At 45.5% G+C, this 13,535-nt stretch overlaps 1 protein-coding gene across 1 annotated transcript in view; it reads right to left on the reverse strand.

The window, feature by feature from the left end:
- The window catches only part of CCND3 (cyclin D3), a 31,205-nt gene that overhangs the window by 2,916 nt on the left and 14,754 nt on the right, over positions 1 to 13,535 (reverse strand). The window contains exons 3-4 of the mRNA XM_073618000.1: positions 6,924 to 7,083; positions 6,628 to 6,764 (exon numbers count right to left, since the gene is read on the reverse strand). Coding sequence (XP_073474101.1) covers positions 6,628 to 6,764; positions 6,924 to 7,083 — 297 coding nt within the window. The remainder of the gene's footprint in view (positions 1 to 6,627; positions 6,765 to 6,923; positions 7,084 to 13,535) is intronic.

The raw sequence follows: 13,535 nt of genomic DNA on the forward strand, positions 1-13,535 counted from the left end.
AAAATGATTTTACAGTGAGTACAACAATTCTATTTTCTCTCTCATTCAGTGAGGGACAAAGAAAGTATAAAAAGCTTTTGGACATCCAAAAGTAGTCCAACTGAGGGAGGTGGGCAACACAGCCAAAAAAAACAGCTACGCCTGAAGCTGTCCTCAGATGAAGCAAAGTTGTCAATCTGGTAGAACTTAGAAAATGTGTTAACAGAAGACCAGATGGCAGCCTTACAAACATGGGAAACATAGGCCTGATGCCAAAATACCCATAAAGACATCACAGCCCTAGTGGAGTGAGCCTTACCTGGAAAAGTAGAAAACCAATCCTTGAGGCCATAAGCTTTGAATGATGGTCTGCCTAAACCACCTAAAAATGTTGGAACCCATCCTGCGTCCAACCAGAATGACAAGGAATCTGTCTCTCTGAAAGAGAGACTGCAGACATGGTACAGGAGATGGTCAGAGACTGAGGACATGGTACAGGAGATGGTCAGAGACTGAGGACATGGTACAGGAGATGGTCAGACTGCAGACATGGTACAGGAGATGGTCAGAGGCTGAGGACATACTACAGGAGATGGTCAGAGACTGAGGACATGGTACAGGAGATGGTCAGAGACAGCAGACATGGTACAGGAGATGGTCAGAGACTGCAGACATGGTACAGGAGATGGTCAGAGACTGGGGACATGGTACAGGAGATGGTCAGAGACTGAGGACATGGTACAGGAGATGGTCAGAGACTGAGGACATGGTACAGGAGATGGTCAGAGACTGAGGACATGGTACAGGAGATGGTCAGAGAGTGCAGACATACTACAGGAGATGGTCAGAGACTGAGGACATGGTACAGGAGATGGTCAGAGACTGCAGACATGGTACAGGAGATGGTCAGAGACTGAGGACATGGTACAGGAGATGGTCAGAGACTGAGGACATGGTACAGGAGATGGTCAGACTGCAGACATGGTACAGGAGATGGTCAGAGACTGAGGACATACTACAGGAGATGGTCAGAGACTGAGGACATGTTACAGGAGATGGTCAGAGACTGCGGACATGGTACAGGAGATGGTCAGAGACTGAGGACATGGTACAGAGATGGTCAGAGACTGAGGACATGGTACAGGAGATGGTCAGAGACTGAGGACATGGTACAGGAGATGGTCAGAGACTGAGGGCATGGTACAGGAGATGGTCAGAGACTGAGGGCATGGTACAGGAGATGGTCAGAGACTGAGGACATGGTACAGGAGATGGTCAGAGACTGAGGACATGGTACAGGAGATGGTCAGAGACTGAGGACATGGTACAGGAGATGGTCAGAGACTGAGGACATGATACAGGAGATGGTCAGAGACTGCAGACATGGTACAGGAGATGGCCAGAGACTGCAGACATGGTACAGGAGATGGTCAGAGACTGGGGACATGGTACAGGAGAAGGTCAGAGACTGGGGACATGGTACAGGAGAAGGTCAGAGACTGGGGACATGGTCAGAGTCAGAGACTGCGGACATGATACAAGAGATCAATGCAGCCTCACCAGTGTCCGTCAGATGCAGCCAGCCAGTGTCCCCAGTAGTGCAGCCAGTGTCCCCAGTAGTGCAGCCAGTGTCCCCAGTGGTGCAGCCAGTGTCCCCATTGCAGCGTAGCCAGTGTACCCAGTAGTGTAGCCAGTGTCCCCGGTAGTGTAGCCAGTGTCCCCGGTAGTGTAGCCAGTGTCCCCAGTAGTGCAGCCAGTGTCCCCAGTAGTGCAGCCAGTGTCCCCATTGCAGCGTAGCCAGTGTCCCCATTGCAGCAGCCAGTGTCCCCATTGCAGAAGCCAGTGTCCCCAGTAGTGCAGCCAGTGTCCCCAGTATTGCAGCCAGTGTCCCCATTGCAGCAGCCAGTGTCCCCATTGCAGCAGCCAGTGTCCCCATTGCAGCCAGTGAAGGTAGAGGAGAGCCGCCGCCTGTTTGATTACAGCGCCGGGAACATCACAGCTTTCATTTCAATAGCTGTGTGTTCCCCTCTGCGCGCCGTCACATACAGCCCCTCCCCCTTGTCCGGGGAACTTTGATAGACAGATCACCCGTCCCCGGATCAGTGGGGAACACACAGCTATTGAAATGAAAGCTGTGATGTTCTCAGCGCTGTAATCAAACAGGCGGCGGCGGCTCTCCCCCCTTTCAACGATATAGGAAGCCCCCCTGATAAGACGGCACCAGGGGCGGAGCTCCGCCCCCGCCCAGGCCCCGCCCCATTTTCGGGGGCCAGTATCGGCAAAATTCTCTTTCGGCTTTTTGCCGAAAGGGCCATTTTCGGCCGATATGTTTCGGTGGCCGAAATTTCGGTGCATCCCTAGAGGGTAGGACAATGTTCTGATCAGGGTAAAATGCAAAGACCATCTTAAAAAGTAAGGAAGGCCTTTTTTCTTGTAAAAAAAAAAAAAAACAGTAAGGAAGGCCTAAGCCTCAAAACCACCTTGTCTTTATGCAAGATCAAAAAGGGTTCCTTGCAAGATAAAGTTGCCAGTTTAGACACTGACCTACCCGAGGTGATAGTTATAAGGAAAATTACCTTGTGGGCCGAAGCAGAGAGAGGAATGTTCAAACGCGGGTTTCGAAAGCTGTGAGAAGACTTGATTAAAATCCCATGTAGATAGAGGGGCTTTAACCAAGGGAGCCATATGGGAAAGCAAAAGTCTTGATCAAAGAGGAGGAATCCATCTTTTTCTGGAAGAAAAAGGCAAGAGCAATGATCTGTCACATGATGTACTAGATGTGGAGCAGGAAAGAGAGGATCTGTCCCATTGATAAATTCCTGGGGGGAAAGCCACTGGTAGTAGGCCTTCCATATCTGTTAATAGTCCTTGTGGAAAGTAGACTTCCTTGTCTTAATCATCGTAGGGATAACACTCTCAGAGATGTCTTTGTCCCTTAAAGCCTGGGCTTTAACATGCATCTAAATCCAGCAATTGAAAAGCAGGATAGTAAATGATCGTAGGGACAGAAGATCCGAACGGTCTGGTAAAGTCCACAGTGAGACTGGGAAAAGCTTTACCATGTCAGCAAAACACTCCCTCCTGGGTCAATCCAGGGACCACCTGAATGCCCTTCATCTCAATCCTGCAAAGCAGTCAATGAAGCTTTAGAAGAGGAAAGATATATAAAAGATTGTACTGATCCCATGAAGCCACTAGTGCATCTACTGCTTCTGCCAGCAGATCCCTGGACCTGGATACAAACCTGTCCAGTTTATTATTGAATCTGGAGGGCAGGAGGTCCACATTTGGTGTCCCCCATATCTCTTAAAACAACTCTGTGTGCTTAGGCCACTCTCCCAGCTCCAGACAATAGCAACAACCTAGGCCTTGGTGTCACATGACTTGGTTTGTCCACAGACAAGACTGATGTGTCCCAATGACAGAATGGAGGTTCAGTATCCACCTGCACTTCTGTAACATCTGGACAATTACAGATGCAGTTCTACAGAACCCTAACTGACTGTTCCCACAACCTGGTAGCCCACCATCGAGATCCATTGAGAATGCAAAACAGTCAACACTGGAGCTAGCACCTTGGCACAGAAGACAGCTTAAATGAAAGGGCCAAGAACTGAAAACACAGAGGTCCCACCACAGAGTGAACAAAAGGCTAATGTGCTGGAAATATGCATACTTGCACGTATGCTTATTTTATGTACACTGAGGCAAGAAAGTCTCCCTGGTAAAGAAAAGCTGAAACATCTTGTTCATTCCACCTGAAATTTATGGACAGGAATAAACACTCAAGGCCTTGAATGCCTCCTTTGGGTTTGGAAACAATGAAAAGGTTGGAGTAAAAACCATAAAATTGTTTTGCAGCAGATACTATGGAGAAGATTGCTTAATCCAAGATTCCAGAGAGCACCTGATGTAGATCAGCCAAGCAATGAGGGGATACAGGAAGACTGAAGGTTAAAAAGGAAAGAAGAGCGAAACTCAATTTTGTAAACCTAAGACACCACTTCTTACACCCAGGCATCAAGGATGTAAGACTCCTAAAAGTTCAAGAAGGCCATCAGACATCCTCCCAAGTGGGGGGTGCACCTTCATGGTGAGGAGAACTTGCTGGTGGATTGGCCGACTTTGAATGCCAGGTCTTGTAAAACCAAACTTGAAGGGTCTTGATAAGGATGTCAAGGCTGTAGTAAAGCAAATGGGACAATTCTGAGATGGAGTGGACCAGCAAGTTTGCCCCTTAGGTTTGTTCTGCTGAGGAAGGGGATTACTCTTCCCCCAGTGGCATCTTTGATGATACCATCCAAAGTTCAACAGAAGAAATCCTGTCCCTCGGTAAACCACGTGTAGCAAATGCTTCTTGCAAACTTGTTCCTCAGTCCAGCACTTTAGTCATAGAGACCTGAATAGATGTATTGACGAAAAAAATATGTGAAATAGAAGGCAGGAGGCTTCTAGCAGACCATTACAGATAAAGTTAAAAGCCACACACATCTGGTCCATGTTATTAATTAATCTGTGGGTCTATGTCAACATTGGTCAGATCCCATTTAAGGGATTTCCCACCCTCTCAGACATGGTTTGGGAAAGAAGAACTACAGCCACAGCAGGATGCAAGGTGGAGCCTGCCAAAACTCTGGATAGTTTTCAGTTTCTGATCAGTGGGGTCCTTAAAATGCTTTACCAGTATAGTGAATGCCTTGTTAAGGCAAGTAACGTCCAGATCCACAGCAGGAACAGAGTAAAGTGTTTTGGGGGGCCTAAAGCCCCGTACACATGGGCAGAATGTCAGGACAGGAAAAGATAGAGCTTGGCCTTAAAGTGATATTAAACCCAAAACCAAAAATGTAATATATTTCAGCTTACCAATTATTAGATGTGGTGGCTGCATTCATTTTTTTTTTTTTTTATTCAAGTTTTTTTCCCTCTGCTTTCACCCGATAATCTGGCCAGTAACACCTCCTGTATGAGTGCCCCCACTCTGGATGAATGATCACAGTCTTTGGACAGAAGCCTTGTCAGCCTTAGGGGGAGGGGAAAGAATGAGAAACCTGGGCATCCTCTTCAGAGAATTTGCCTGTCTTGGAAGAGTCTGCTTCCTTGAGCCTTGCCTCCTCCCTTTCCTCCTTATCCATCCTGAGAAAGGGTGGTAGGGGAAAATCACAAGGTAGCGTCTGTGGGGATGGAGACTTCGAAGTAGAATTCCAAGATAAACTTAAAAAAATGCTCACATTCACATTCTTTTGGTTCGCAGCTCTCCTTTCCCCTCCAGCTGGTTGACACAAGGGAGATCACGTGACTGGTCCAACCTGAAAACAGGTAAGTATACAGATCTTTCTTACACAGGTTGGTCAGAATAGATGGGGGATTTTAAAATTTAGTTAGGTATATCCTGGAATTCTACTTTAAGGTCATCTCTTTGAAAATCTTTAGGATAGCCACAAGATGTGCCAACACAGTGGAAAAGGCAGTTGAGAATTCCTCCTTTGACATTAAAGTCCCTGAGGAAAGAGTTCTTGAAGGAGTTAGTGAGAAACTGGATGTTGCCAGAGCTGATTTTCTGCCCCCTAAATTAATGTGGAGAAAAAACTGTCTCCTGAAAGGAGTCTAGTACATATGGTCCCTATCCCCCTGGTGCCAGATCTGACATGCTTGCTAGGGCCACAAGTGGGCACAATACTCATGATTCTTAGTGATAGCACCAAGAAGGGGGTGGGGGTTAGCCTCGAAGTGCTCCACCACCTGGAGGCTTCGGGGTCCCCTGGTTGTGTTGCAGCTTATGCTTTGTAGGAGTTTAGCAAAGTGTGTTCTGATTTGCTGGAGTCCCAGAGGAGAAGAAAGGCCGATTCCCAAGATGGGCTCTGTGCATAGTGGCCTCCAGGTTGTGCCTTTGCAGTAGCACAGGAGGGTGGGTGTATGCCCTGTACCAATGAATCCCCACAACACTCGCCAAGATGCGACGGAAAAAAACAAGTGTCTGGAGAGCGTCCCAAGCAGAGCCCAGTGCTCTAGGGTCAAATATAAGGCCAGACCCACATCTTCAGAATGGCAGGGTCCAGGTACAGCCTTCACTGACCTTTCTGGCTCTGCATTAAGCTAAAAATTTGGACTGAAGAACACCGGATCCTGATAAAACCCCAAAAATAGTCAAGTGGAAAGGATTTGTGTGTCTCAGCCAGAAGGCATGCATTCTCCTAAGACACTAGCATAAAACTAAAACATGATGGAAGGGCTTATATCTGGCTTACTAACAGCTTTCTTTGCAAGTGTACAATCTCCTGTAGGCAGCAGTATATTCCTCTTGTCTCAGAATTAACCCTGTGTCCCCTAATGATTGATAAAGCTATAGCATTCATAATGTTCATATGTGTCTACCAGAACACACCTGTGTTTCCACTCTTCCTCTTCAACATGACACAACTGAGTAGGTCTAAACAAAAAAAAAACCTCACATGATGCAACCCAAGCCTTGATGACTGTGCGGTGTCCTCCACAATGACAGGATAAGTGGGTATTTTTACCCTCTTGGCATCTAATGCTAAGCAGTTCAAAGTATTACATCATGTTTAGTCATTTCAACAGCTCTTTGTTTTACTTTATTACCATTGGTCTACAATTAAATTAAAGCTCTTCCAGTTTTTGATTACTTACTGTATCAGCTTGAATTAGTTCTGCCAAATATATAATGAGGTCCTCTGCAGAGTTTAGATGTAGCCCTAGTCTGAGCAATGCTGTAGCAACACATGCTGCAGCAATCACTGATGGAGCAAATGCTGCAATGTTATTGTCTGTCAAGAGGCAAGATATGATAAAACAATATTTTGCTTCAATAACTAAAATACAAGGCATATCATAAACAAGTGTACAGGAGCTCGGCTATATATTAAGTAAATAAATAAATAGAAATTTAGTATGACATTTGGACAGCTTGCATCATGAATACATACCAAGTGCACAAATTGTCATAAATATTCGAGAATGTCTTGTAAGCGAGACACGGCTGGTTGTGGATAGCAACAGTCTTTCCAAAATATGGTCCAGAAAGTCAAGGGATATTATAATTTCCAAGTCCCAGTGCAAGAAATAAAGTATATTCACTTCCCACTCCTGAAATAGAGCAAACGGAAATATATTCTGAATCTATAGTGCATCATATATTGACACATTAAAGGTGTAGATAATTAGCAGAAACTTGTGCTATGACAAATAAGTAGAGCGCTACCACTGACCAGAGAGAGAGATAAGGTAGTAATGGCAGCCTCCTAAATTTTCTGACCCCTCAAAATACCTCACCACGCAGCCATTAATGTCGAAATCGCTGGCAACAAAAGTGAATACACCTTTAAGTGAAAATGTCCAAATTGGGCCCAAAGTGTCAACATTTTGTTTGGCCACCATTATTTTCCAGCACTGCCTTAACCCTCTTGGGCATGGAGTTCACCAGTGCTTCACAGGTTGCCACTGGAGTCCTCTTCCACTCCTCCATGACGACATCATGAAGCTGGTGGATGTTAGAGACCTCGGGCTCCTCCACCTTCTGTTTGTGGATGCCCCACAGATGCTCAATAGGGTTCAGGTCTGGAGACATGGTTGGCCAGTCCATTACCTATTTACCCTCACCTTCTTTAGCAAGGCAGTGGTTGTCTTGGGAGATGTCTTTTGGGTCATTTTGTTGCAATACAGCCCTGCGGCCCAGTCTCCAAAGGGACGGGATCATGTTGTTTCAGTATGTCACAGTACATGTTGGCATTCATGGTTTTCTCAATGAACTATAGCTCCCCAGTGCCGGCAGCACTCATGCAGCCCCAGATCATGACACTATCACCACCATGCTTGACTGTAGGCAAGACACACCTGTCTTTGTACTCCTCACCTTGCTGCTACACGCGCTTTACACCATCTCAGCCAAATATGTTTTTCTTGGTCTAATCAGACCACAGGACATGGTTCTGGTAAGCCATGTCCTTAGTCTGCTTGTCTTCAGCAAACTGTTTGTGGGCTTTCCTGTGCATCATCTTTAGAAGAGGCTTCCTTCTGGGATGACAGGTATGCAGACCAGCGTCATATCCAAGAGGTTGTCTTTGGGAAATAGACTATGAGTGCTATCAGCGTTGCTGCAGAGGTTGAAGGGGTGGGGGGGGGTCAACCTGTCAGTGCTCAGATCATACGTCGCACATTGCATCAAATTGGTCCCATAAGGAATCTTCTAAAGATGATGCATAAGAAAGCCTGCAAACAGTTTGCTGAAGACATGCAGACTAAGGACATGGATTACTGAAACCATGTCCTGAGGTCTGATAAGACCAAATTTAACTTATTTGGTTCAGATGGTGTCAAGCATGTGTGGAATCAACCAGGTGAGGAGTACATAGACAGGTGTGTCTTGCCTACAATCAAGCATGGTGGTGGAAGTGTCATGGTCTGGGGCTACATAAGTGCTACTGGCACTGGGGAGCTAGAGTTTATTGAGGAAACCATAAATGCCAACATGTACTGTGACATACTGAAGCAGAGCATGATCCACTCCCTTCGGAGACTGGGCCACAGGGCAGTACTCCAACATGATAACAACCCCAAACACACCTCCAAGACGACCACTGCCTTACTAAAGAAGCTGAGGGTAAAGGTGATGGACTGGCCAAGCATGTCTCCAGACCTAAACCCTATTGAGCATCTGTGAGGCATCCTCAAACGGAAGGCGGAGGAGCGCAAGGTCTCCAACATCCACCAGTGAGGGGTGTACTCACTTTTGTTGTGAGATACTGTAATTTATATATATATATATATATATATATATATATATATATATATATATATAAAAAAAACGTAACCTGGAGGACAGGTGGCAGGTACAAAGCTCCCTGGGATGAACAGTCTTTCAGGCACAGATACCAAATCCAGTGCAGTGTTTATTTGTGATATATACAAGTCTATATACAGGTGCTGTACAGGGTTCCAGAAAACAAAAACACACAGGAACAAAAATAGTCAAACAAAAAAACCTAGCCATGTCTCAGCACTAACTATACAATATTTACAGGTCCTAACTACCAGGCCAAGCAAGCCTACAGCTTGCCAGCTTCCACATACACCGCTTAATAGCTTTTACCAACCTTTCGCTCTCCTAGATAGAAGTTGTCTGAAGATTCCAGGCCAAGAGCACTGGCTGTCTGTCTCAGGTGAGTTTAAATTGGCCCGGGGGAGAGGACCAAGATCCTCCCAACAGGAGTGAACACGGGACAGGGCATCTACATTCCTCATCTCAACACTTGGCCTGTGTTTTACAGTGAAGGAGTAATCCTGCAGAACCAAAAACCACGGGTTCACCCGTCTATTAGTTTCCTTCTTTTGGGCCAGCCATTTCAGGGTAGCACAGTCAGTTATTAAATCAAACTGGCGCCCTAGCAAATAGTACCTTAGCGCGTCCACGGCCCACTTTATGGCTAAACATTCCTTTTAGATGACTGCATACTTTTTATCATGGTCATTGAGCTTTCTGCTTAGGTACACGACAGGGTGTTCTTCCCCATTGTGTATCTGTGACACTACTGCCTGATGACTATATCAGACGCATCCGTCTAAACCAAAAAATTTTTGTCGAAATCAGGGGAATACAGCACTGGCTGTGCACAAACAGCCTTCTTCAAGACTCGGAAAGATTCCTCTGCTATTGGGGACCATTTCACAATTACGGAGTCTTTCCCTTTCCTTTCGTAAGGTCCGTCAGTGGGGCAGCTATAGTTGCAAAATTCGGGATAAACCTTCTATAATACCCCGCGATCCCAAGAAAGGCCCTGACCTGCTTCTTGTTTGCAGGACGTGGCCACTCCTGGATGGCTTCTATTTTATTCACTTGAGGTTTAATGACTTAATACCAGGCTTCCTTTAAACCAATGGCACATTTTTTTGGAATCGCCATAAAACCTTCTTTGAAGAGGGAATCAAGGACAGCCTGGACACGGGGCAAGTGAGACTCCCAGTGCCACTGTACCACTATATCATCTGATAGGCTGCTGCATACCGTCGGTTGGGTCTTAGGGTCCTATCCATGGCCCTCTGAAATGTCGCAAGGGCATTTTGAAACCCAAAAGGCATTTTTTTATATTGAAAGGAACCCTCTGGGGTCACAAATGCAGCCTTCTCTTTGGCGCTACCAGTCAGGGGTATTTGCCAATAACCTTAAGTCAAGTCCAAAGTGGTCAAATAGCGGGCCTTGCCAAGTCGGTCTATACGTTTGTCTACCCTGGGCATTGGGTACGTGTCAAACTTTGTCACTGCATTAAGCTTCCTGAAGTCGTTACAGAACCTCCAAGTGCCATTAGTTTTGGGACTAACACGATGGGGCTAGACCAGTCACTATTGGATTCCTCAATGACATCTAGCACCAACATCCTTTAACTTCATCACTGATGTCCTTTCTTCTAGCTTCAGGAATTCAGTAGTTTGAGCTTGACACGAACCCCAGGTTCAGTAACAATATCATGCTGAACTCATGCCAGGTAACTCTGAAAATTTCTCTCTATTCCTCATCAGGAACTCTCTAGCTTCCTGTTTTTGGGAATACGACAGGGTGTCTGAAATCGTGACCTCAGTGATCAGAGGGGCACATTAACAAAGACACCTTCTCAGCTACATACACGCCGAAAGCCCGCGCTACACTGCCAGCCAATCAGAGAGCGGCTCTTTCGATCAATGGGCCTGGGAGCCAGCGTGTAACACACAGTCTTAGGCACTACCGGGAGGGACCTCGCAGTTAATGCCAGTCTATCCTTCCAGGGCTTTAACAGGTTTATGGGGTAAATCTGTTCGGGCTTCCTTTTACCTGGTTGATATACTTTGCAATTTACCTCCCCAACTCTTTCAATTACTTTGAAGGGACCCTGCCACTTAGTTCCCACTGTTGAGAGCAAGTTCCTGGCTAACACCAGGACCTGTTACCAGGTGAGAAAACATGGAGCTGGGCCCCCCTGTTATATATTTTCTGTTGGGCTGCTTGGGCCTGCAGTAAGTGTTTTACCATTGACATGATTGCTGCATATCTGTCTTGCATTTGAGCGATATGCTCAATTACACTTTTGTGGGGTGTCTGCTCCCCCTCGCAGGTTTCCTTGGCTATGTCTAAGAGTCCCAGAGGGTGTCTCCTATAAAGCAACTCAAATGGAGAGTACCCTGTAGAGGACTGGGGAACCTCCCTGATGGCAAACATCAAGTATATCAGGAAGTCCCAGTTTTTCCCAAAAAATAGGAAAAGGATTTCCCCAGGTGGGGTTTTTAGGCAGCGGGGTTTGAAATATTAGACCAATGTTGTAAAAAAAGAATAATGTTTATTATACAAAGAATACATTTACACAAAGATTGTTAAAAAAATGAGCTCTGATATAGAGTGTTTACAAAACTAGTAGAGGCAGACACGCATTTATACAGACATAATTTTCCATAACAACATCATATAGATATTATCAATATTGAAAAAAAGGACCTGACGCGTTTCAACCTATATATTTCAAGGTCTTCTTCAGAGGTCTGTCTCTTGAAAAATATACAATGAGAATATACTTATAAAAGCTTGGTTGCATATACCAAAAGAAACATATCATATTCCATATAGCATAGTTACCCAATATTGCGTGTCCCATAAGCGAAAAACTTCCTATAAGAGAGGCCCCTTAAAATCAAAAATGCCTGCTCACTCCCCCCTGAGAGGTCCTATAACGCTTCCACCAACACAGCCACCGGAGCCGGGGCAGAAGCCAGTGATGTGGCTTACGAGAGGTCACACTGAAGATCACCCCCCACCCGGACCACACAGTCGGTCGGGGGGAAGGCAAACACCTGCAGCAGAAGCCCAAAAAGAGCATTTTTGAGAAACATACTTATAATATATATCAAAAACATTGTATTAAGAAGTATATGCTTAATTAAGTGAGAAGGTAAAAAAGTAAAAGGTAGAGAAGTGAGAATATCAGTCTATACACATACCCCATATACAGACTGTATTTAAATAGTATTGGATATATATATTTGGAAATAAGTAGATCGTTCAGATGAATTGATCAGATGAAATTAGAAGTGAATAAAAAGGCATGGGGGTGTTTGTGTGCTGGGACTTTAAGAGATAGGAGACTATGTGTGCAGCATATATAATATATTGTATGTGCTGTGTAACAAGGAGAAATAGATAGAGCGTGTATACCAAATAGGTAACTCAAATATAAGTAAGTGAGCAGAGATGTGAAAATAAAAAACTGAAAATAGGTGAGGGTGCCCGCAAAAAGCGTGATAAAACATGGTGTAATAAGAAATATATTGATAATGGACAGTGCATTACCTTATATCAATGTGCAAGCAAAATGTGAAAGTGCACTGTACTGCCCTTTACATTTAGACCCAAATGTGACCCGACCCGGAATTGGCCACAGGATTTGTCAGGCTCAGTGGACGCTCATCCAAACAGAGTTGACAGTCTAAAAATATGCAAGGAAAGTAACATTGTATATGGTATCAGGCATTCATTATGTATATAAGATCAGTATGATAAACTGATCATTTCATTCAGGGCTGAAACAGTGCAGAGACACAATGCTGAAAAAGTGTACTTACCAAGTGAGAGCTGCAAGAGAGTCAAACCACCCAGAGAGAGAAATTGCCAGTGTTTGTGCTGTGAGAGCATATATGTATCCTTATTTATGGGCGTATATCAATTAAGAAGGAATTCCCCGCAGGTGTGAACGCCTCCCCTCACCACTCCAATCAGTGGGAACACTGTGGAGGGCATAGCCGCCAATAGGGCAGCCCTGTGTGATCTCCCCGGCGTTCGGGACGAGCCGAAGCCCCGTCCCTGGCGTCATCCTCGCCGTAATCACGTGACGCCCCCCGCGTCACATGGCCGGCAAGGGAGAAAATATAAGCAACGCGACAACCAGAAACAGCCCGGATGGGCTGCGATTTTATACATGCGATTTTAAACAATGTGTTCGCATGTACAGTAAATCCCATATTGACACATATATGGGCATCTTTTCCATCACCCCCCCCCCTCTCTCTGTCTTAGGACGTACTTATTTTTTATAGTCACTTTTATTATTACCTTTATTATTTTCTTTCCAACTTATTGAGACATGTGAAATTTTTCCTACATATATGGATACCTCATGTGCCAATAGATCTAGAATTAATCCATGAGCCTGTGTTAATTTGCCCACAAATGTTAAAAACTATCAGTTCCCTATATGCATATATGCACATGTGCATGTGTGCATATGTGTGTATATGCTTATCCTTGTAGACTATATATGCCTCTTTCTTTTTGCTTGCACCCTCCCCCCCCCCCTTTTGGGACTTGGCGGCTCTGTTGTCGCGGCCTCTGGGCCGGCCATTTTGATGTGTCTTCCCGGCGGGGGGGGGGGGGGAGGCCGCCTTTGGTATTGGCTCCTCCCCCCCTTTCAGCATCGGACATCCGGGCTGGTTCTGGTTGTCGCGTTGGGGATATTTTCTCCCTTGCCGGCGGCGTTCGGGGACACCCTCGGATGCTCCCGGTCACTGTGCATGCATGGGGCCCC

This window comes from Aquarana catesbeiana, linkage group LG02 (assembly GCF_042186555.1).
Source record: "Aquarana catesbeiana isolate 2022-GZ linkage group LG02, ASM4218655v1, whole genome shotgun sequence".
Lineage (NCBI taxonomy): Eukaryota > Metazoa > Chordata > Amphibia > Anura > Ranidae > Aquarana > Aquarana catesbeiana.